The sequence below is a fragment of the Microplitis mediator genome, chromosome 2 (genome assembly GCF_029852145.1).
Source record: "Microplitis mediator isolate UGA2020A chromosome 2, iyMicMedi2.1, whole genome shotgun sequence".
NCBI lineage: Eukaryota > Metazoa > Arthropoda > Insecta > Hymenoptera > Braconidae > Microplitis > Microplitis mediator.
In genome coordinates this window covers 23502771-23527782 of record NC_079970.1, presented here as the reverse complement: position 1 = coordinate 23527782, position 25012 = coordinate 23502771, and the positions used below count along the sequence as shown (strand labels likewise).

General features: G+C 38.5%; 3 protein-coding genes across 6 annotated transcripts in view; 1 reads left to right on the top strand and 2 right to left on the bottom strand.

Annotated features, from left to right (window-relative positions):
- Positions 1–228: 228 nt before the first annotated feature.
- On the bottom strand, positions 229–19508 carry LOC130678674 (dynein heavy chain, cytoplasmic). 4 transcript variants are annotated; one of them, XM_057486047.1, is made up of 11 exons: positions 18994–19508; positions 16807–18935; positions 15898–15969; positions 11755–15826; positions 11593–11684; positions 10675–10704; positions 7449–10514; positions 7173–7374; positions 6515–6710; positions 5479–5596; positions 229–4509 (listed from the first exon to the last, which is right to left on the bottom strand). In XM_057486047.1, exons 1-11 carry the CDS (start codon positions 19235–19237, stop codon positions 652–654), a joined length of 14079 nt encoding a protein of 4692 aa, XP_057342030.1. In that variant the 5' UTR covers positions 19238–19508; the 3' UTR covers positions 229–651. The 4 variants fall into 4 exon arrangements, with proteins under 4 accessions (XP_057342030.1, XP_057342029.1, XP_057342031.1 ...); XM_057486046.1 differs by lacking the exon at positions 6515–6710 and adding an exon at positions 5916–6114 and having other exon boundaries at positions 18994–19507; XM_057486048.1 differs by lacking the exons at positions 6515–6710; positions 10675–10704 and adding an exon at positions 5916–6114 and having other exon boundaries at positions 18994–19507.
- Positions 19509–21135: 1627 nt separating this feature from the next.
- The window catches only part of LOC130664020 (glutamate receptor ionotropic, kainate 2), a 184172-nt gene continuing 180295 nt past the window's right edge, over positions 21136–25012 (top strand). The window contains exons 1-2 of the mRNA XM_057463663.1: positions 21136–21378; positions 21456–21482. The gene's annotated coding sequence lies outside the window, so the exon portion shown is untranslated. The remainder of the gene's footprint in view (positions 21379–21455; positions 21483–25012) is intronic.
- Positions 22703–24733, bottom strand: LOC130664024 (microsomal glutathione S-transferase 1-like). Its single transcript, XM_057463672.1, has 2 exons — positions 24523–24733; positions 22703–24462 (listed from the first exon to the last, which is right to left on the bottom strand). The coding sequence occupies exons 1-2, from the start codon at positions 24646–24648 to the stop codon at positions 24136–24138; spliced, it is 453 nt and encodes a 150-aa protein (XP_057319655.1). The 5' UTR covers positions 24649–24733; the 3' UTR covers positions 22703–24135.

The window sequence follows — 25012 nt, the reverse complement described above, 5'->3', positions numbered from 1 at the left end:
AAAAAGTAAATAAATAAAAATAATGTCAAGTCAAGAACTGATATATTTTTTTTTCTTTCTGTCAGTTCCCCGACTTACCTCAGGGAGCGCTGATGAATTCTGTGGGTATAGAGGATACAATTTTTTTCCCGCGAAATTGTACTCATATTTCATAAATTTAAAAAATCAGCTTAATATATTTTCAAAAAAGTGGAGGCAAAAAATTTTAATTAACCGGAAGTCATCAAATAATTAAATACTTATTTATTTTATAAGCCACATCTCGTATTTAATGTTTATAAATATCAAGTATTACATATTCATTTTATTTTAAATTTAAAAAATTTCCATCTTACAATCTCATTATCATTAATATCTCTTACATACAAGTACAATATTCCATGATATTTTAATAAGTATACTCATATTTATTTATTTATTAATTAGTATATTTATATATAGAATGTTTTGTTTTTAATTCACTGGTAGATATTTTAATTCGTTTCATGCTGCTTTTAATTATAAATAACCAATAGAATTAATTTAAATTTTAAATAATAAAAAAAAAACGTCATCCGCAAACTATAAATTTAAAAAAAATCTCAAGCATTATCAAAAGATATTTCAAATGATAAAAAATATTTGTAATTATTGCAGTGATAATAAATAATTTTAATTCAAAGCAGTAGAGGTGAGTACAGCAACTCCGCGCTCATAAAAGCTGTGAGGCTCCTGGTTTGCAGCAGTATTCAAGTCCACCGTAAACAGCAACTCCGTTCTCGTACTATTTAAATAAACAGGTAATGACAATTTTCCTTTCCTCGCTTCTTCAGTCGAGGAGCGGCTCCACCTCAGCATCGTGACAGGCAGGTCGGTCATGATAGTCGACGTCAAATACAACTGGTTATCTTTGCAAAGCGCGCCTTGTAATTTTAGTCCAGTGACCGCGAACGAGCAGTCGTCCGTCGCGATGTTGTCACCGTCGCCGATCGTAACGTCCAGTTGGAGTTCTTCGAGAGACCAACTGTTCGCCTGAGCAATGCACTGTCTCGTAGCTGTTATGTAAGCCTCGGGGTTCAATAATCCTCCGAGCCAGACCGGGAAACTCTTTATTTCCTTAGCGCCGCCTTGGGATACCAGTCGCGAGACCTCTTGCAACTGGGACACGCGATGACTGAAGTCCGTGATCCACTGGATGACAGTGCAGCCTCTGGGGACAGTGTATCTCCTCCAGCCGGCAGGTAGAATTCCTTTTACCAGCTCCGACAGCATCGTTCGATGATAGTTGGTCTGTTTCTTCTCTCCTTGGCAAATCATGACGACGTCTTCAAGATCATGGATAACGTCTTGGAGTAATTTAGCTCCGCTGTTGACTTCCCGTTCAAAGTAACGGTAGAGAGGATCTTTTATATTCTCGACTGTGCGCTTGAGTGTCTGCAAGTTCTTGGGTAGCAATTGGAGCCACGTGGAGGCCGAGTTGTACAGGACGCGCATCCAAGAAGGTCTGCCGTCGACGTCAGCTTCCCGAGGAGTGTCACCGCCGAGTGTGTCGTCTGTTGAGTACGCGAGCTCGTCTTCGTCTTCAAGCTGTTGCATTTTTAATAACTTTGATACCAAGTCAGTACCACGAGTGGTCAGGAGAACTTTCTCGGCGTTGTTCGGTAACCCGAGCCATGAAGGAGTCTGTCTGTCGGACAACGACTCGATCCACTTGAGGAAGTGATCACGGCGAGTACCGTCTGGCATCGTAATGTGTTTGGGTTGCTGCTGGTTCGCACCAGCGCTTCCACTTCCGCTGCCGTCGACGTTGGCCACCAGAGCGAAGTCAGCTTCGAATGATCTAGGTGTGAACAGTTTTCTCAAAAATGAAGCGAGTAAACGTTGGTCAAAGTCGTTGTCTATTTTACCCCCGTAAATACATTGAGACAGCAGAGTGACTAGTGCGTCCCAGGGTACTTTTTCTGGAGGCAAATTTGTTCTGCCCATAGCTGTCGCGTCTATCCAGGTGTCCAGAGTGTCACAGGCGACGCGCAAATCACTTTCATTGAACTCGTAGTACTTGGCCCAGCCGAGCGGCGAATAGCGCAGACGTTCTTGCACAATAGCATGGAACCAAGCGAGCAAAAAGTATAATCTCGCACGTTCGTTCGGTGCCTTCATCATTCTCGAAGCCGGCACGGTGCTAAATGTTCTCAGAAGATTGGCCTTGATACCTGGCGGCGGCTCGAACACAAATATCCGCCCGGCTCGCAACAGATTCACTGGTACTTTGGGGTTTATTTCCATTGTCAAGAATAATCTGAAGCCGGCATGCGGCTGCAGGCTGTGTAACTTCTTTTCCAGCTGCACCAGCCACTGCGGCGCTAAATGTACGTTCTTCAGCATGACCCAACGACCGGCTTTGACAGCCATATTTATTGCGCGATCGGCCTGGTTGAAACCTTCAGCAGAACCGATGGCAATGCTCACTATCTGCTTGCCCAACTCTGCAGCCAAATCGTCAACACGACCCGACGCATCGAAACCCGGCACTGAACAGAGCAACGCTGGAACCGCTGCTTTAAGTTGGTTCTCAACTACTGATGCAAAGTCGAGCTCAACTTCAGCAGCTGCCATAAATTTGTCACCCAGCGCGGAGTTTATGAACAACGCGGCCGCAGCAATAACGCGGTCTGGTCTGAATGCTTGGATTGCAAGCAGCTGATGAATTGCGTTGCCTATTGGCGACAGCAATTTGTCACCACGTTCTTTCATCATGTCGTCTTCGTCGTCATCGTTGCCAGAGGCAATCAATTTTTCTTCCCACAATTTAGGGACTGCGGTCTCCGGATTCGGTGACTGCAACCAGGTCGCGAACTCCGCACTGTTTTCTTGAATGAACTGCGGGAGTTTTTTGAACGCCGGCAGACGGAGGCTCAAACGCAGCATGGCTTCTTGCTGTTCGGATGTCAAGTTTGGTATCAGAGGTCCCCGTACATTCATGACGCCCTCTTTGCCTCGTAAGAAGAAAGTAAACTCTGGGTCGTAAGTTGATTCACTGACGATACCTTTCAAGTGGATGCGACAGAGCAGCAACGCGAAGGTCATTCTGTCGGCATGGAGCATTCCACGTGCGACACGCTCGTAGCACAGAGAAAATAGATCACTTGTTATCAAAGACAATCGTTGAGTGTAGTCGGATATGCCGGTCAATTTTGGGTTCTGCGAGAGGACGGATGTAAATATATCCAAAAACATTTTAAGCGAGTACTGATACAAGAAATGGATTTGATTGAGACTGTCCATTGTGAAGTAAATGTTGGAGCAGGCTTGTGACAGTGGTAGATACTGATGCGACACAGTGTCAATTTCACCGATAACTTTATCAGTTTCTTCGACTTTCTTACTTATGTCCGCTGCCTCTTGTTTCAGGGTCTCCAGCGTAGTTATCACCGAATCGTCGTCCAGTATTTTACCTTTAGCGTCATTGAGTGCCTGGAGCAGCGACTTCTCGAGCTGTCTCAGACGCAGATGGAACTCTCCCTGCAATTTCAACAAGTCCGAGCGTTTTTCATCGATATCCGGTCGCTCTGCTTTGAGGACTTGGTTCAAACACTGGCTCTGCAGCGAACTTCTGGTGACGGTGAAGTTTACGAACGTGACACGTGAGCATATGTCGGGTGGAAATTCAACAGTCGGGTCACGTGTCGACAGGAAAATAACAAACGACGGCGACAAATCGATGTCCTGGTCGCCCAGAGTTATCAGAACTCGGCCACCAGTGCGGCGTAATTCTCGATTCAGTACTGGGTTCAATATCGGGTCGTAATTCTCGACGTCTTGCACCAACAGAGGGTTACCAAACCGCAGCGCGCTCTCCAGGTTCTTCCTGAAGGAGTCGTCCAAGAAACTTGTCTTAGTTATCTTGCGGTCTTTGAATTCATTCATTATGAATTCAGTGGCTTGTCCGGATGGATCGATTATCAACGGGTACCTGTTGAACCGCTTCAACATTATCGCGTTCTCTGTGCAGAGATCGTCAGTGGGGAGAGCATTCGCCTGCCAACGTAGACGTTCATCTGGATTGGACAGGTACTCAGTGCGGGCAATGTCCGGTCTGAACTGTAGATTAGCATTCTGGAGATGCTGACACCAGGTGGTGAACAAATTCTGACGGTAATGCTGATCAAAGTAACCAGCGTATGCTAAAAATGCTGAAGACAGCAACACGTCACCGATAATTGTTGACATTTGGCTGCGGAATGTTTCACTTGTCGCTTCCCACCTCTCGCGCTCAATTACCAGGGACTTTATCAGCGCTATCGAACGGTCTACCTTCCCTTGGACGTTCTCCAAGTCGGTTTTTATCGCCTGGGCTTGGGATATCAGTTGCGCGTACTCTTCTTTGTATGACGCGATACTCAGTTCTAGTTCTGCTATCAGTTTTTTGACTTCCTCTCCCTTTTCTTTGTTTGTCTCTGCTTGTCTTTCCAGTGAGTACAGCTCTTCGCGAAGAGGCTCCACGCGCTTCAACATGTCTGCGTACTCAATCTAAATAATTAATTAATTGATTAATTAATTATATTCTTAGTTAAATAAAAATGTACCTGAAGATCGGAACGTTTTCTGCGGAATGATAAAAAAAAATGAAAAGTTAAAAATCTACTGGATCTAGATTTCTGAAATATTTCATATGAGTGCTGGTATGTCAGCCGAAAACTGCAGGCCACCGGAGCTACCCTAATAGCCACTTTAGCTTGAAATAGACAGTAATTTGACATTGAAATTGCCCGAAATTCGCTGACAATTTGACAGCAAAAGTTGTAAAGAAAAATTTGCGGTTAATTTTTACTCCATTTTGGGGTAACTTTTTAATAGAAAAATAAGTCGGTGATGTTCATTCTAAACATTTCAGAAGGTAAGCAAATTTATACATAAAAATGTCTACAATTTGACGGTAAAAAAATACTTAACCATTTTTAAAGTCAAATTAACAATTAATTGATATAAAAATTTGCCTGAAAATTGACAACTTTTTTCTAGTCAACTTTTCAAGTGAATTTGCATTCTAATTCGGGTAGTAAATTTACGTCAAATTTATACAAATTGTTGCCAAAAACGAAAAAGCCCGAAGACGGACAATTGACGAATAATTCAAGGAAACTTTTTTAAAGTAAACTTTTGCTAAAGCAAAAAAAAACTGTGCTATTAGGGTACCTCTTCATAGTAAAATTACATAAATTTTTATGATACTGAAGTTAGCCGACGTCTAATTATTTTTGGATTTTCTTTTAAGCGAGAAATTATAAAAAAAAAAATATTTCAAAAAATTGCACTTATAGTCTTTTAAATTTTCTACATGTGCATATTTTTAGTTTTTTTTTTTTTTCAAATTTAATTGTTCAAAAAAAATAAAAAAATTTTTAATTGTCTGCTAACTTCAAGATCGTAAATTTTTCAAAGTTTTGTTGAGCGAAAAATGTTTCGATCTTCAGGTACATAAATAGAAATAAATAATACCTGAGCTGTTGCCCACTTGACCATAGGACCACATGCCATACTAGCACGATTAACTTTTTCGAAATTGTAATCAGGATTGCTGAGATAGCGACTCTTCATCTTATCGCGTACCTCATCCCTAAAAGAAATTTAAAAAAATAATCAGTAAATAATAATCATCATTAATACAAATAATAAAATTTTTTTAGTAAAATTTTCATTCTCGTTTAGTTAAATCTTTACAAGACAGTTGCAGTTGCAGTTAATTAAAAATTGTTAGGACAAATAAGTATTATAATTATAAAAATTAGAGTGTTATGGACAGAGATTACATTGAAATTAGTAATAAATTCACCAGTCGGTTTTGTTTTCTGCTCAAAGTCGAATTCAAGTCGACGTGATGGCGCGTAATTATTTGTGTAAATTTTTTTTTTAAACAATTATAGAAGCATGCTTACGTAATGTCCTCAGTACTGAAATTAGAGACAATAGTATTGATAAAGTTGTCTCGCATGATGACAGCACGAATCGATTTCCAATCGCTTGCATTTTCACCTAATAATAAACATATTGATTCCAGTGCAACTTTAACGATTGCCGGTGGGTTTGCCATCGAACGGACTTCAACCAAATGCTGTTTCTTTATTGATTTCACCGCTAGATTCGACAGAATTAATAATAAAATTGTTAATTGACAATTAATATTTACAATAGCTCTTCTTATAATAAATTAATAAGTAAATGAAGAATAGAAAACATGTAATTAATTAAATAAATGAGTAGTTAAATTAAATCCAAGTGGTTATCAACATAAAAGAAGCTTGCAGCAGCTTACTGTAAATTTTTATGTACATAGTTAGATATTTTGTGCTGTAATAAAAATTACCGTGTCTTCAAGACCTTAGACTAGACTAGATCAGACAATTAATTACTTGATAATTGAGTAAGACCAGTAAGCGAGATATTAATTGTATTTTTTTTTACAAGTCCCAGCCAAGACGTCGAACATTCAAATTGATTATTGATAACTCATTATCCTCATCATTTTGTTTCTTACGTTATGTCAGATGTGTTGAAATTAACGATTGTGGGTATAAAGTTGTCTCTCATTGTGACAGCACGGATTTGTTTCCAATTATCAGTTGTGTCGCCAAGCAAAAAACATATTGACTCTAATGCCAGTTTAATTATCGCGGGTGGGTTTGCCATTGAACGGATTTCCACAAGATGCTGCCGCTTTATTCCCTTTACCGCTGCGCTCGTATTTTTAATTTATTTATTAAGGCCATCCTCAGACAGTGCCCCCACTTTTTTTAAATTTCCGATTACTCACAATAATTTTGTAAATTAATTTCAAAAAAATTAAATCTTCTTGCCAATTTTACAATTAGAATTTTCAAATTTCGTAGGCTAAAATTTATTCAAAAAATTTCGTTTAACTCCTAATTGATATCAACTTTAACTAATTTTTTTTTAAATCTATACCTCGGCGAAATTACGACTATGGTTTAATTTTTTAAAATTAATTTACAAAATTTTGATACGCTTATGACAATTGAGTCATTGAATTTTTTCAAAAGTAGAGGGCGGGACACTGCCTGAGAATGTCCTTAAACGATTCCATAAATAATAAAAATAAAAATAAAATAAAATTCTAGGCGATAAATAAAAATAATGATAATTAAATGAGCCGATATATATAATAAATAAAATACCATTTTGGGCATCGATGACTGCTGGCTCAACTTGCGCCAAATCAGCCATGACGTCTTCTCTTTTCTGGTCAATAGCAACCGTCTGAATTGCTAATTGCTGTTGGATTTCTTGGCTCTGTACTTTTTTCTTCTCAGCTTCCTGTTGATCTTTGACCATTTGACGTAATTTTGCATTGGCTGCGTCGTTTTTAGCTTGTAGTTCCTTTAAAATTAAACAATTCATTGAAATATGCATATTTTTTAATTAATTAATCAATTGATTAATTTATTAGTTACCTGAGATTTAACGGCCAAGCTTTTCTGCATTTCCTCGACCTGTTCAACAGTCTCGGCAATTTTACTCAACCCAACATTAAGATGCAGCTGCTGTTCTTCGAGATCACTGCGTTTTTCTTGATACAGTTTGACAAAGTGGTTTATAAAATCTAAGTAGTGACGAGGAGTGATGGCCATCGTGCGGCTGCCGCGTTTCGCGAGTCTCGCGTTTGCTTTGTGCAGAGTCTGGTGTACGTAGACGAAAGCGTTAATGACGGCGTCGCGGTGGTTCGGTGGATTGGGAATTAGCGAGCAAGCTGATGGGAAGAAGTCGGGGCATCTCCACGACGGGCGCTCAAGGTCCACACGGGAAGTAAACTCCTTGCCGACTTGGAACAACGCGTTGTCTGACCAGTCGCCGAACCAGTTGAGGACACAGCGATTGAAGAGAGCTGGTGAGGTGGCGGCGCGGTCCTTAAGTCCATCTGTACTGGGATTCATTGTGAAAACAACGTGCAAGTTCTTCATGACTTGTCCAGTGAACCATTTGTAGAGCTCTTCATTTGAATCCAGCATCAGTCCTTCGCGCTGGGCGCCTTCTTTGCACTGAGTCATCAGCGTTGTGTACTCGTCGCCCTCAAATAGACCCGGTACTTCACCATTAGCCAGCAACGTGTTCATGCGTTCAAGGAATCCAGACTCCAGGACATTGGACTCGTCCAAAATGAACGCAATCTTCTCGTCTTTGCATCCCGAGCGTCTCAGAACTTGTCTCAGATCTTCATCAAAGTCTTCTCCGGTGTACTTGTTGTGGACTTTGATCTGGAATATCGACAGACCGTTCATCCAAGCGACGAAACGTGACAGAGTTGTTTTACCGGCACCAGAAACACCAATCAGCAGTAAATGTCCCTGCGGCTGACGGAAAATACGGTCTATACGCAGCACGTGTTCCAATACTTCATCAAATAGCACCAGTGGTACATCTAACTCTTCTTCATAAAATACTTTAAGTCTTGCACGCACATAATCACGCAGTTCTTGTCTATTAACTGGGACGTAGTCTTTTGACAGCCAGTTGCTGTATAAAATAGGACGTGACAGCGCCTTTTCTCTGTCGACGCCCAGGAAATGTTTCGTGGCGACGACATCAATGTTCTTGTTCGTCCAAGCACGTTCTGGGTCTTCAACAAGACGGTCTTGGAACAGACGCAGCGCTTCGTGGGCCCATAGACGCACCAATCCTTCAACGGACAGGCTGTCCAGAGGACGAATTGCTTCGCAGATACCGCGAACCCATCGCGTCATTTCACGCGGCGAGTAAACGTAGTGCGGCTGCATGTCCTGAGTGAATTTCTCTTGCGACGCCAAGTAAAATTCTACCATCGCGTTGGTCAGCGGCTCTGCATAACCCCTTAGTGATGGAGTCAGACGCAGCATCGCGCGAGTAAATGTACCGTAGATTTGTTTCAATGATGTCTCACCAGGATAATCTACGTAGATAACTGGAACATGTCGCAAAAATCTGTGGCTCAATGGTTTTCTGCCAGGATCTGTAGGCGGGTTGCAGGCTCCGACAAACTGTATGCGTTCCAGAGTCACCCAGGCTTGATCACTCGTACGATAGAACCCACGATGTTCAACCAGCTGACGTAGGAATGATATAACTCGCTGGGTACCATAATTATCCATGTCCGGCAAATTTATTTCATCGCAAAACAGCACCAGCCATTTACCCAACTGCACTGGTGACAAGATAACGCCATTGGGTGTTTTACGATACTCGCAGTAGTGGTCAAATGTTTTTAGCAGAAGCTCTGGTGTTGTAGCTGATGAGAAATTCAAACCAACAACTTCCATGTCCGGGAGAGCACGGAGCGCTGAGAATAGTGTCATTGTTTTACCGGAACCTGGAGGACCGCAGAGGACGAGAGGTTTGTGTTCAGCCAACCACGTGTACAATAAACTCTCGTGTCTCACAGTGTCAAGAGTGGGTACGACAATGTCGGGACTCGCAACTTTATGGGTTTCAACTTCTATTTGCGGGACTTTATTGCTCCACGGCAACCATTCCCCGTGTATGTTAACTTCAAAGTCTATTATCGGTATGTTATTGCCTTGGGGCAGCGGCACTGTGGTGATGGATCGTATGAAATCACCGAGATCAGACCTTACCTTTAGTTTAGCATCACCGGCGAAGCTCCACAGCAGCGCGTAGACCAAACACTTGGGCATGTAACGTTCCAGTTGCTCACTCGGCAACGGGAAGTCGATATGCGCGTGATTGTACTGCAGGACATTGCGTACAGCTTGATTGAGCATTGAGAAGAGTGAGCTCAGAGCACGTAATCTTGTAAAGTCCATGATGTGTTCCTGTTTCATCGCGTACTCGAGACAGCGCACGACCAGACCGTCGGGCGCGAAATAACTCTGGAGAATACTCGCGACTTCGCACTGGACTGACAGACCAGGTGACATTGTGTCCTCTTTATTGTCTCCGCTGACCATTTTCTTGCTCAAATTGTTGTCCTCGTCATTGTCTTCGAGGGGTATGTTTTTCAAACGCGATAAGTAATTTTCAAATATCATTTCCGTTGACAAAACGTCCTCGGAGAACCAGACCATACCGCAACGCGATACTGTCGCCAGAGTCGCGTACTTCAAGTCCTGTACTTCGAACATGACACGGACGTTTGGCGGCAAACTCAATCGCTCTCCGTTGGGTAGAGTCAGCAGCTTGTTGTCATCCAACACGGAATTCAAATTTTCAACCCACTCGGGGTCAACGTCACCGTCGAATATTATCCACTGGCGTTTATTTATTTCGCCACGGACGTTGTCTATTATCTTACGCAAGATGTGAGTGAACAATCCGTCAGTCCATTCCCGAGTATTTGGATCCAGGACTCCGTAAAGTGTCTCTTTGCTTATGGCTTTCGGATCAATCACGTGCGCAACGCCTTCGATACCTTCAAACCTCTCTAGTGCTTTTAGTAATATTTTCCAGGCCGTGGTCTTACCGGATCCGCTTGGCCCCACCATCATCAACCCGTGGTTTAAATTACATATCTGATACAACTGCAGTACCTGGAATAAAATAATAAATCATATTAATTACTCAGTATCAATAAATATTTTATTTTTATTAAAGTAGATAATTAAAACTTTTTTTTTTAATATAAGCGATTCATTACGCAAACAAAGGGAGACAATGGCAATTAAAGAGCATGTTTATTATAAATCTCACCTTTTCTACCCACGTTTCACCGACCAGCTCCTTATTGCGTGCGTAAGATAAATTGTGATTTTTTTATATATATTTTATTTACATGTACAATTCTATTACTAATTATTTAAGTGGTTATTATTTTTAAAATTTAAATAATCATTTTTTAAAGTGAGGAAGTAAAATAATAATCTTTAAATAGACCACAGGTAATTGGACAATAAAAGAAAAACAATCATGCCATTACTATTGTTGCGATGTTTCGACTCTTTATTGAGTCTTCATCAGGCTCTGAAAAATACATACATACCTAAATACAAATTTATTTCGACTTTTTTGCTCTATTAAAATCATTATCAACAAATATGGTTTGGAATGAAAATTTTTTCCCCATACGTTATTTTACTTGACTGCTTTCATGTACTCGTTATGGTAATATTTTATATTATTTGTTTATAATGATTTTAATAGAGCAAAAAAGTAGAAATAAATTTGTATTTAGGTATGTATGTATTTTTCAGAGCCTAATGAAGACTCAATAAAGAGTCAAAACATCGAAATAATAATAATGGCATGATTGTTTTTCTTTTATTGTCCAATTACCTGTGATCTATTTAAATATTGTTTGGATTTTGGATGCGATAAAATGGAAAAAGTAAAATAATTTTATTTATGTTCATTAAAATTTTTTTTTTCAACGGACTGAGCCTGATTCTGATTAAAAAATTTACCAGCTTATTTTCTATCGTCATATTAACAGTTTACTTGAAATTTTTTCATTTTTAATAATAATAACCTCTTTGAATTTCGCATACAACTAGCACCGTGTACGTGCGTAAATATACGTGTACATTTAGATTAATAATTAATTAATTAATTAATCTACACAAAACGGGAATTTTTTTTATAATAAAAATAATTATTCAAAAATTTATTTACCTTTTCTTGCCAAGCTCCGCCTTGTTCGTCGTCGCCTTCACCGCAGACTAGATACTCTTCAGCGCAGACTTTTCTTATTTGATCTTTGAGTCCTATAAAAAAAAATTGATAATATTCAGTGTTGGTAATTTTACTTTTGAATTTAAAAAAATAAAAAATTACCTTTCATTTCAGCTCGCGTGTAATTGACGCTCGGGAACACGTCATTGAGGAGACTGAACAGCAGTGGAATATCTTCAGCGACTAATTTAGGAACCATTGTCTCGCAGACAGATTGTATGAGGATTTCTTGTTCCGGCAAATTTTCAGCGATCGAAGCTTCATCAATATTATCTTCACCGCTTCTCTGTATCATGTTCTCCTTGATCCTCTGTATCCTGTCTCTCTTTACATTACCAGCGGATATCAGCACAGATTTCAACGCACGTAATCCAAAGTCGTAGTGCGACTGATTGGACAATTGTTCGTCGCACAACTTAAAGAACGGGACAATCTTGCAAGCTAATTTTTCAGCAGATCTGAATCCTTGACTGAACAGCATAACTTCGGCAATTAATTGACGATCGGGTGTCGTCATGGCCAACGATCGGAATAATTTTTTCAAGTTATCCGGCAGATTAGAACGTCCAGCATACCCTGGATTCATGGTGATAAATATTGCCATGTCTGTTGATACTTTTACTTGTTTACCAACCAACTCAACGCACAAAGTCGTCGCTTCTTTTTTCGTTCCTTCCATTTGGCTCTTGAGAGCTTCCTGGATCGTCTGCACCTGCTGCGATACCGCAGACAGCATTCGCTCCTCAAGACGATTGAACTCGTCGAAGCAGCCCCAGGCGCCCACTTGGCAAAGACCAACAAAAATACGTCCCATTGCTTGGAAATCGAAGGTCTCGTCGCAGTTGAACACCAAAACAAATCTACCAAGCTGATGTCCCAGTGCTTTGACTGACTCAGTCTTACCGGTACCGGCTGGACCGAACGGAGAACCACCGAGACGAGCCTCCAGAGCTTGAGTCATTGTCAAGTAACAGCGATCAGTAAGCGGAGTCTGCACCAGGCGATCTTGGACACCCAAGTACTCGAACCCGTAGAAAAATTTAGCATTGGCCATGTGTATTGTCAGCTGCTGCAGCACTTCCGTCTGACGCGGGTCGAAGTAGAATCTCATTTCGCACAACCACTCGAACGCTTTAGGGTTGGACACTTTGTTGGCAATCAAACGACGTGTTACCGTACGTTTATGGACGAACTCGTTGATCAGATGCTCTAATTTTTTACGCCTCAGTGCTGGTTGTTCCTGAAGGACAGAGTCCGCAAGGACATTTAGAGTCCCCTCAACTTGGTTCAGTACCCGCTCCATAGGATTTTTATCACTCGGCTGGGATTGCGCTTCGTGTAACGCTGCCTCTACGTCCTCAGACCAGAGTATTTGTGCAGCTAGTACGACTATCTGTGCTTGGTAGTTGTCGCACCAGGTCATGAAAGCATCGGCGTTGATGTTGCCGTCTTTGAACTGTTTTATATCGGACACGGCTTTGGCCAACGACGATGCCAGAGTGACTCGCATCTCTTTCTCGACCAAAGTCAGCCACTCGTTGATCTTGGGATGCTCGATCGTCGACACCGGTGTCTGGAAGCTCACTTCCTCGCCTTCGCGTGAGGCTATTCCCGTAATCACTGTGTTGTCCTCGTTCAGCAAAATAGCCGCGACTCCGGCGAACATTTTTTTGAAGTGTTTCTGCAGGCGCGCGACATTCTTGCTGTTGCCAATTATTTCAAGCAGATCTTCATCACCGACAAAGTAAAACCGCGGAAAGGAGGTACGTTCTCGTTCTAGATATTCACCAAGTGCTTTCTGTATCTTGCCCAGTAAATCCGCTAAACGTTCTAGCGCTCTCTGTACTCCGGGAATGTTCAAAACGTCCATTACCATCGGGGATTTAGATACTTTTTTCATCAACCCCAGAAATTCCGAGCTTATGCTCTGGAAACGCGAGGTCTCAACGGGTAACAAGGTTTTAATATCAGCGCTGCCTGAAAAAATACCTTCTAGATAAACCCACCGTCTTTGGACGTCAATCCATACGTCAAACAGTGCATTGATGCGGTTCAATTTCTCTTCCCAGGTTAGGGCTTCCTCTTCAAAGACCTTGTAGTAAGGCGAGAGCTTCATAGCAGCCACTGAATTAATATGTTCTTTTACTTTGTTGAACAAATCATCCCAGCCTCTTATCAGTCTACATTTACTCTGATAATTAATCAGGTCCAGCTCGTAAGTTTGCCAGGACTCGCGCACTTGTTTCAAGAATTCCTCGAGCGCCATTTCTCCCTGCGCAACTAAAATAATGTCCTTGACAATGCTCTCGTTCTTTTGCAAATTTACGTCCCAAACCTGACCCAGGGTCAACTCACTCAGGATCCAATTAACGCGGAGCTGTTTGGTCAATTGCTTCCAGTGGCGTTCCTTCAATGCATCGGATTTCAATTCGACAATCAACATGTTTACTTTCGTGTAATTGTGCAGCATTTTTTTGACGTACTCGTACGATGAATACTGACGTAATCTAGCGGGCAATTCTTTTAATTGAGCCATCATAGTGTCCAGCTGCTGACGTAACTTACGCGGCTGCACCGACAGCCAGGGTTTCTCTCTAGTCTCGTCAATCTGCGCCCATATTCGGGACAACTCGGACCAAACACCTCGCAAGTCTTGTAATTCTTCAAAAACAACTTGCATTCTGTCTTCACTGGTACTCGATACTCCGCCGGGTTCTTGTAATTCAAGTGCTTCTTTAGCTTTGGCAACGTTATCACGTTCTTCCTTGAGACGTGCAAATTTACTTTCAAACATCTGAAGCTGTTGGAGCGCTTCATCTGGTCTCAAGTGACCTTCCACTGGTTTGCCACGTTCCCAATCGCCCAGAAAATCAGTGGTACGTGTCTCAACGGCTTTATCTTCAGCAACTATTTTCATCTGGAGTGAAGCGACTTGAGTCTGTATACTCAAGTCTTTGCGTTTTATTATTTCATTGAATGCGCCCCATTCGCCCTCGATGTTATCAACGTGCAGCCACGACGAGGGGAACTGGAACCGTTGACGTTCAAGAATACGCTGTCCCTCACGATAAATATCGACTTGTTTTTCCCAGACCTTCATCTTGCGTTTCAATGACTGGACATAAGTGATGAAACCTACTGCGTCTGTGGTGCTGGCGGCTTCTATTGACTGCTGCTCCAAATCGCTCCGTGACTTGGAGACCTGAGCATGGAAACTGGTCATTTCATTGCCTAGAAGGGCTCCGAATTTCCCCAGAGTTTCTTTGTGCCACGAGTCATATTTCAATGAGACTTTGCTCTGCACTTTAGCGAAGTCAATTATGACAGGACCGAATTCGCGACGCGTGTCTGATGTGTCGAAAGTCGTGCGCGTTTTCTTGATGTCATTAAGACACTTCATCCATAAATTGATATCGTCGCCAAGTTTACCGTAAAGATTGTCTGGCTGAAGGTCCCAGAGTGCTTGGTAACGCAGCCACTGGTCGACATACTCGGCCACGTCTTTTATTTTCGACTCGATAGATTCATAAGCAGCTTCCAGCGGTTGCTTTCCGGCGGGCAGCTTCGTCAGCAGATTCCTGTAGGTCCCGGACTCTGGTTTGTCGAGTCCCACTTGATAACGCGAACTCTGCAGACGGACTTGTGAAGTGACGATCGCTTGCCACGCGAACAGCTGCTGCATTATTTGGAAACGCGCGTCTTCAATACTGGGATAGAGATACATAGTCTGGTTTGTGATTCGCACTTCGTGGATCTGGTTCTGTATTTTGGGATCACCTCCGGGTTTATGAGTTGGTTTTGCTGGGGCGTCGGTGTCCATACTCAAGTCAACTTCTTTCTTTTGACCCATCAGAGCGTCTGTCCAGGCTTTTATACCGGCTTCTAGTCGCGCTGCTAGATTTTTTTCCACTTCCTCGTCCAACCTGGCGACCCATATGTGTAAGTTCGAGTAGTTCTTCAATGACAACTCGTCGACGGACTTCTGGATTTTTGCCAGGATGTCCGCGAACGTATTTGCTGAGTATGGGCAGGTTTCGAGAGATCTTACATCGACGTCCAACTGCTCTTCGACTACCAGAAGATCGTCAACTTTTTCTTGAAACTGGACCACTATGTCCGACAAACGCTGGACGTAGGGATCCAACTTGTAGCTTTCCCACACTAATGCTATTCCCTATTTAAAATTAAAATATATCTCATAAATATTAGTAATAATAATTACTTGATAAATAAATAAATAAATACCTCAGAGAATAAAGACAGAACGTCTTTACGCATGCCAGCAACCAGTGGAATAATACTCGCTTTGTCTTCAATCTAAAATAAAAAAGTCTATTAATATTTAATTTTAAATAAAAATGATAGATAAATTTTTTGAATGCATCAATACATAAAATAATTACAATGCTAAAATACAACTCAAGTTCTTTTGACAAAAAATTTTTAAGCGATGCAAACGAAAATATGGCATTTAAATTTAATAGATACTTATTTATAAATATATATGTATATAAATAATACGACAGGCTGTAGAACTTAAAATAAAGGGAGAGGGCCAATCGAAAATGCTTTTCATAAATTATAATCTAGTTACAATGAATAATTTAAATGACAAGCAGGCAGACAATTGCGTTTTATTATTTTTCTGGCGGTAATAAACTACCTTTAACGTGGGACAGTGGGGACTCCGAGATGTAAGCTAAAAAATTATGTAGATATAAGAGGAGTTAGACACGATCTCGTCTATTGTAAACCTAATACTGCACGTTAAAGTGCGCAGTACTCTATTTTTAATTATATTATATTTGTTAAATTATTATTAAGAATATTGACAACTGAGGTAAGAGACCCAGTACCGGATTACTCATGTATTTGGATGTCTATATTTATTTTATTTTAATAAATATAGACATAAAAATACATGGAGTGATTGAGTACTAGGTCTTTTTACCTGATAATTAATGATCCTAAAGTTAGCAGACAAATAAAAACTAAAAATATGCAGATGTAGAGAATTTAAAAAACTACAGGTGCAATTTTTTAAAATATTTTTTTTTAGTAATTTATTGTCTAAAAAAAAATCCAAAAATTATTAGACGTCGGCTAACTTCAGTATCATTGATAATTAAATTATAAAAAAAAATGATTGCTTACTTTTTCCAGAGTTCTCTCGTAAGTCCTGATACTTTCGATAAGACTGATAGCGAATGGGTATAGCTGATTGGCTTGGTGAGCTTTGTTGACAATCGCCAGCGGAACGCGGAACCCGAGGTTCTTAAGATTCCTCACCTCCTTGGACAGCATGATGATTTCCGGCAGAAAATTGACTTTCAACTTCAACACATTGCCGCGCCCGGAGCGGGACCTGACAGTGTCGATGGTGAAAATCCTTCCAGTAACTCCAATATTTCTCTGCTGAACTTTGCGCGCCCACTCGTCGAATATTTCCTGCGTGGACAACTTTAGTCTGAAGGAGTCTCCGTCGGCCTTGAGCTTCTGTCCTTCAATGTGGCTCTCCCAGCCTTTGCCCAGAACGTCTTCGACGCGCTTAAGATACATCGTCAGCTGGTAGTCAATCTGCTTGACCCAAATAATAGACCCCGATACTGGTGGAATGTCTCTGACCATGCTCATCTTGCAGCACTTGCTCTGCGGATATTGTACTTTGAATTTCTCATGGAGCGCCTCGATGTCATCTTTGACGCGCTGTATCAGCTGGGTCTGGTACTCGCGAATAGCGCCGCGTATATGCGGTCTCACAAAGAGAGCATTGAAGCGTGAAAATATTCTGAACATTTCATTAGCATTTTTTGCGGTTCCCAGCTGGTCACGTAGATGAGCTGTGATTCGTGCTTCCACGCGTTCAATTCTCTCTTCGTATCGATGAACTGCAGCCTCCCATGACTCAAGACCCTCTTTAGTGATATCCAGACAATCAACTTCCTTGACATTCTCGTAAGCCAAATTAACTTCACCGATGGCATTCGCATCGGCAGCATCAAGCGCGAATTCAACCTTAACATTATCGTTGTCCTGATTGTCAATATTACCAGCCGAGTTGTTGCTATTCTGGCGCACTGTAGGCCTCAATACCCGAACAATAACTGTGCGCAATTGTTCATGCTGTCTTCTGAATCTGCGCATCTGCTCCATTCGGGTTTGGAGTTTTTTGTGAGCTGGGGAGACTCTCCAGACCATCTTCATGTGCTCGTCGCGCTTCTTTTTAACAAAATCACGAAGCAGTCCTGTTAGTTTGTCGTACTCGTCGTCCCAGGTATTGAATACTTCGAAGCACTGGGTCATTACTTTCTCGAATTCATCAAATGGAATGTGCATCAAACGACGTGTGCCCAATACTTTTAGTAACTGCTGGCTCAAGTCACGCGAAATCGCTTCAACTAGACGCAATACACGTTGGATTGGGTACTTAGTATTACGTATTTTACGCATGTGTAAGAATATCTGCTGTACAGCTGCTCGAATGCGCTCTAGCTCTGTCGCCGACAGTAAATCATTTATAGGAAAGTCTTTCATCAGAGGATTGTAATCGTTGACAGTCGCCAACGCTTGCTTGAGTCCAGTATCAGTGTCAAAACTTACTGTCGCATGAAAACGTTTACCGTGTTTGAGAATGTCCAGAGTCAATGTGACTTCAGTGCTCTCACGTTTTTCCTGTATGCGATGCAATGCCCGTTCTAAATTCAGCCAGAAGGAAATTTCTTGCAGAGCAGTACCCGACTCTGGGTCACGATTCAACTTTGTTACCTTCTGTATCTCTTTGATCCACCGATTAACGCCGTTCTGCAACTGGTTCAGGAACGTTGAGTCCTCGACCTTGTCGCCAAAGTCCGCGACTTTTGGTTTCCTGCCTTCGTCAGCACACTGCTTTATCACCTGCATCACGACCTGGTGAACCGGCAACGATATTTCGGGTATATCGATATTCTGTTGCAGATGCAGAAGTCCCATTTCTAGCTCAGCGATTTTTTTTTCAACTGACGGTGCCATTTTATCACCGTCTCGATCAACACGTCCGGTTTCTTTGACGTAGCTCTTGAAAAAGGGCGCCATCGTTTTACTGATAGCATGGAGGGTTTCGTACGGCGGCCCATCAGAAAAATTAACAATTCTCACTTGGGACGATATCGATTTATCAGCTTCTATGACAGCACCTCGTTTAGTTAGTACCAGGGTTGACATTTTCGGGTTCGTAAAATATATTTCCGTTGATATATAATACGTGCTGTCGCGGTCATCATCACCTTCACCACTTCCGTCTTCATCTGAAATCATAATTCCTCATTAATAATTAATAAATAAATAAAGTTTAATAAATTATACCTTTTGTTGAGCTGCGCTGAATACAAAGTGCCCATACTTGAAAGTCGCTTATAAATTTACGTATATAGTCTTGATGACTCTTGTCATCAAGTGCTGCTACAAAAGCCTGTGGTACACCATCTTCTTCAGGTGCCAATACTGTTATTATTTTACGCAGAAAATTAGTGAAGGACGTAAAGTCAACGGTTGCAATTATTTGTGACTCTGGCGTGGGTTCACCAGACCCATCCAGTGAATCACCCATTGTGGCTGCTCTTAAACTTGTCTCTCCTTATGATAACTACTTATAATTATATACACTTATCTGTAAACTACACTTACTTATTTATATTATTTAATTATTTAATAAACACGGATGATAAAAAATGGGGAAATCAAAGCATCGAGTTCTGTCTGCTTTTACTGTAACGTCAGAATTTAATAATAATTATTTTGCAGAAGCAACTCGTAGCACTCATTGCTCCTCCTCTATAACTCTGTAAAGAGGCTGTCGCTGTCGTTGACGGTGACAATGAACATGAAAATGGAGCAAGTGTTAGTGTTGGTAGCCGAGTGATGAATGAGTAATAAAATTAAGGTGACTTTTCATTGCTCGATTGAAAAATAATTATAGAGAAGCTCGCGATTGGTTGGTATGAAAAAAAATTTTGAAAATTTTATTTATTGACCAATAGAAAGTTCAGGATTTTTTTCTTTGTTCTGAGTTTCGGAAGGGGAAAAATCGATAAAGTGAATTCCGAACTATATATAGCAATGGTGGCATGAGTATGAATGTAGCAGACGTCAGACAAATTTAAAATTATAAATAAATAATTTAAAAAACAATATTTCTAAAAAATGCACTTATTAGTTTTTGAATTTTTGAAATGCGCATTTTTGAAAAATTTTATTTCATTAATTATTTAGTTTATTTATTAATAATTTTAAATTTGTCTGATGTCTGCTACATTCACACTCATGATAGAGGCTGCATGGCGGGAAAATTAAATTTCAAATTTAATATTTTATTAATCAACTTATGAGTTAATCATTTTTATTATTTATTTATAAGTAAATTGAATTTAATGAGAATTTATTTCGATAGAAATATTTATTGGATATAGAGGGATTTTATTAAAAGTTTAAATTTCGCGGTAAAGAAGGGGGCGCGCGCGTATACTTTGAGAGCCAATCAGCGGTGAGCATTTTCCCTCGGGTCTCACTGCGCATTCTGACGCGTCATTGTCGTTCGTTCAGTCTCAACAGTAAGCGTCTGCTCTGAATCAGTGGTAACTTTTTACAATAATTAAGTGTTTTTAATTAATATTCTTCATTAATTAATATTAAATACATAATATAGAGTCGTGGTAATAGACGGGGTTATTAATTTATATAAATTATCGGTTCTCTTGGCTTACAATGGTCTTGAAAATTTTAGTCAGCTCTCATGAGTGTGAATGTAGCTATGAGACAATTTATAAATTTGAAATAAATTAATTACTTAATTAAAATAATGAAATTAAAAAAAATGCACGCACTGATTTTTTAATTATTTAAATTCGCATTTTTTAATTTTTACTCTAATTACATTTTATTAATTTATTTAAAAATTTTTTAAATTTCCATTGGTCAGCTACTTTTACACTCATCGGCTCTGGCACGCGAGCTGTGGGCTTGGGTATTAAAGTGATTGAGTTTTGTTAATTAAAAACTGCCAGAGTTAAATTTCGAGTCTGTGGTTGAAAATAAATTCAAAAGTAATTAGTTTTTTTATTTATTTAATTTTTGAATGAACGAATTAAATGACAGTAGAATAAAAATTAAAAAACGATGATATTAAAGTTAGCTAACGTCTTTAAATATTTATATTTTTTTAAAAACGACAAATTTAAAAAAAAAATATTTAAAAAAATTGCACCCATAGTTCTTCCAATTTTCTAAATGTGCATATTTTTGGAATTGACTTGAAAAAAAAAATCTAAAATTTCGGGATCATAAAAAATGTGTTTTTAGATCAATGAAAAATTAGTGCGCGCATTTCTTAAAATTGATAAACTGTCTCATGTATGGTACATTCACACTCATGATATTTAATATTAAAAAAAAAAAAAAACACGCACAGAACATAGGAACAATTAATATTTTTTTTCTTTGTGTATAATGAACAGTGATGTTGGTGTTGGTTACAGTGTCAGTGAGTCAAAATGGTGTAATTTTAATAATAAATGTTTTAATAAGTCAATATTTAGTGATAGTGAAGTATGTAGTGGTAGTGGAATTAAATGTAGTGATAGTAAAGTGAAGTTTAGTGTCAATGAAGTAGTGAAGTGTAGTGATAGTGCAGTGAAGTGTAATGTTGGAGCTGATGAAGCCTCGGAGCCAATGATCCTGCAGTTATCAGCTGAGGTGAATACAATAATAATTATTCAAATTTTTTTACAAAAAAATTTTTTTTCTCTAACAGAATTTCTGATTCTTTTCAGATCATCCCGAATCCTGTTGCCTGTATGGTGAGTCAATGCATGTTGTTATTATTATTATTTAAAATTTGAAATCATTCGCGCCATTGGCGGCCATGTTGGCGCAGCAGTGACCTCTTTACAAAAGTCACCAAGCGGGAAAATTTAAACCCTATGAATAATAAGCGGTGGGATAACGATAAATAAAACCAAAATGATATTCGATAAAAATTTTTATTAACAGTAATAATAAATTAAGTTGGCAGTAATTAAACTAATAAGAGAGTAGCAAATGAATTTAGTAAGTCGGATAATAGTCGGCAGTTGAATTACATTAATGTACAGAATAGTATGAACTATTTTCGAAATCATAAATAACTTCATCACAAAAAAAGCAGTAGTATAATCCGGGCAAGTTAGGAGCCAAAATGGAATGATAAATAACCAGATAATTATCAATGTCAAATCTTTAAAATGCGCTGATCTTATGCGATCGACTTCCGGATGTCCTCCTCCCTTTACACAAACTGTTATTTTATCTTTTTTCATCCATACTCTGTCTTCCTCACTATGGATCGTCTGGAATTTAGGATTTATTTTCATGTTATTTCCCCACAAGTCCCATAAATTATTTAAAATAAAAAAAAAAGTTAATTAATTACCTGAGTGCGAACGCGAATTCGACCAGTGACCCACGTTAAAATCAGCAGCTGCATTATTAAAATGCTTGATGACCAAGCATACAAAGTATCAAATTTTTCAAACGTGTCAGTGATATTTTTATCATATAAAGCCATATTTTTTCAGAGTAATATTTTTTATTGTATAACAAATTACTCCGTTGACTCAACACGTGTTTAAATGCGGTGTTTTGCTCTATATAATAATAATTATAATAATAATAATAATAGTTATAATTATTATCATATATATATATATCTTAGTATATTGCTGCTGCTTGCCTGTTACAATACTGACAATAAATGTATACTATATATTAAAAGTTAGTTTCAACGGAACTTGACTATATATGTATATCTATCTGTATATATATATTTTCTGCTATATAGGTATAGAAATATACGTATAAGATAAATAGCCGACGGGGATCAGTTATCTTCGCACGGAATCAGTATTTTTTTATTTAGTTTTATTTTAGTCAACTAATGTCGGATAAATTAAAAAAAAAAATAATAAAATTTTGTGTTACCAAATATATAGAGAAGAAATCGATCAAGTGCAAATTGAATTCCGCGCAATAATAGATATATTTTATTTCTTCTATGTACTTTTATTGAATGTATAGATGTATTGGAAAATAATATATATAGATAGATATATTAGTCTCTGATAGTGGTTTCTATAAATGCATTATTATAGTCACGGGATATAAGTCTTCCTCTTAGCCGCACATATATATAAAGCATTATCTTCAATCCCTACTTGCTCTCGCCTCAGATCGTAGATCTTGAGCTAAAATACTTTTTTATTTCGTTTTCTGTAAATTTATATGTATGTATGTGTATATTATATATAATATATTACATACGTTTGTGCTGGGAGAAGTAATATTGTATTAGGGGAAATTTCGATATATTTTAAACCAATGTTATTTATGTTCGTATATATATTTGAATTTTTTTCTCAATAAGACTTTACACGAGTGGTTTATAAATTTTTTTTTCGAGTTGATAAAAAAAAATGACACATTTTTTAAATTATTGCTGTGTAGTAAATTTTCGGACGGAAATTGTAGAGGAATTTTATTTTTTACAAGTTATTGCTTTGGAATTTTGTGTATGCAGGGAAATATGGACAAATAGGATATTCGGAGTAAAATCGAGTAGATTTGATTATTATTTCTTTGATAATAATCTAATTTTTTTTTTTTTTTTTTGTATAAAAAACTTCATTATGATTCAAGGTATAGGTGTTTAATTATTCAGATTTACAGACATAATTACCATGATTTTGCAAAGATACAAAAGGTCGTTTATATCCCGCACGAAAAAATATATATCCCGGCACAATATTATATACCCGGCTTATATCTTTAGTATTGTCGTATGTATGCTATTTTGCCGGTATATATTTCCGGATATATCTTTTTCCGTGTGGGATAATAAATTTAAGTCGTTACACGGTAAAAAATTTCCAAAGTGAACGCGGATTAAATCCGGAGTGAATGCGGAGCGGATGATTATTTATTTTTTTAATCCCCTGGAGTGAAATTTACTCCGAAAGAGAATTTATTTTAATACTAAATCTCCGAATCCGAGTGAATGCGGATTTAAATAAAATCCACCCACTCCAAAATATGATACCGGAGTTAGCCGACGTCTAATAATTTTTTAATTTTTTTTTAATCAATAAATTAAAAAAAAAAATATATATGAAAAAATTGCTCCTGAAGTTTTTTAAATTTTCTGTATGTGCATATTTTTAGTTTTTGTTTTTTTGTAATTGATTTGGTGAAAAAAAAAATCAAAAAATTACTAAGTGTCTGCTAACTTTCGGGTTATCTCCAAAATCACTCCGCTGAAAAAACAAACTCCCTATTTACTCCATTTGCGAATTGATTTTTTTTTAAAACTCCGTATAACGGAGTGAATTCGCATTTTAAAAAAATCCGTAATCACTCCGAATCCACTCCCGATTTTCTACAGTATACAGTATGAATAATTAATAATTTTTCTACTTTAAATTAAGAGTAATAATAAACAGTTGCGAAAGTTTGATAAACAGTAATAGACAATCCTATCATGAAAGCCAAAAATCTTGCCGGTTGTCTTACAACAATAACCGCGTAAACAATAGTATGAATAATACGACTTATAGCAAATGTTTTTATTAAAAATCCCGCGGTAGAAGGATCTGGAGACGTAGTAAGCCATAAGGCCGTGGATATCACCCAAGGTAAAATATTCTCCAAGTCATTTAAATGCGCTCGTCGACATCTCTCGACATCCGGGTCGTCGTACACAACTTTAGAGCCTTTTATAGCCTTTGCGTCTTCTGGTGACAGAAAAATCTAAAAAAAAATTAACTCATACAAAGCAGTAATAAATAAATTTATAATTTATATACATACTTTTTTGTAATGTCTCCAAAAACCAACTAAAGCAACGGTGAAAAAAATTTTCAGTACCAAAATAGATGCCCACCATGCAAACATATGAAAATTTTCTTCATTAACGCTTAAGTTATTAACTGTCATTATTATTTATTTATTTACTTATTAAATATGACTCAGTGTAATGTTTCGCGTACGGCGTCTTGATAGCTACTGATTCGAGTCCTTGATTTTATTTTGCGTTGAAAACTGGTTACATCGCATCGTGACTTTTTTTTTCTCACACATTACACAATTGCGTATATATATAAATTTAAATATAAATGTAAATATACTGATTTATTTAGACTTTGAACTTTATCACTCGGACACACGCGATCTTTTTTTTTGGTACTCAGATATTTAATACGATGACTATAAAAAAATATTCACATAATTAAATATCATCTTTATTTCTATAAATATACATATATATTTATGAAAATAAAAAAAAACTATTACATCCTTT

Bases quoted from the DNA above. Each gene is read 5' to 3' on its own strand.
- LOC130678674 (XM_057486046.1), bottom strand. From the start codon at position 19,237: ATGGGTGATTCACTGGATGGGTCTGGTGAACCCACGCCAGAGTCACAA. The intron at 18,936-18,993 runs GTATAATTTATT...TTATGATTTCAG, and splicing joins TCAGCGCAGCTCAACAAAAG to ATGAAGACGGAAGTGGTGAA. The intron at 7,375-7,448 runs GTAACTAATAAA...TTAATTTTAAAG, and splicing joins GCTTGGCCGTTAAATCTCAG to GAACTACAAGCTAAAAACGA.
- LOC130664024 (XM_057463672.1), bottom strand. From the start codon at position 24,648: ATGACAGTTAATAACTTAAGCGTTAATGAAGAAAATTTTCATATGTTT. The intron at 24,463-24,522 runs GTATGTATATAA...ATTTTTTTTTAG, and splicing joins TTTGGAGACATTACAAAAAA to ATTTTTCTGTCACCAGAAGA.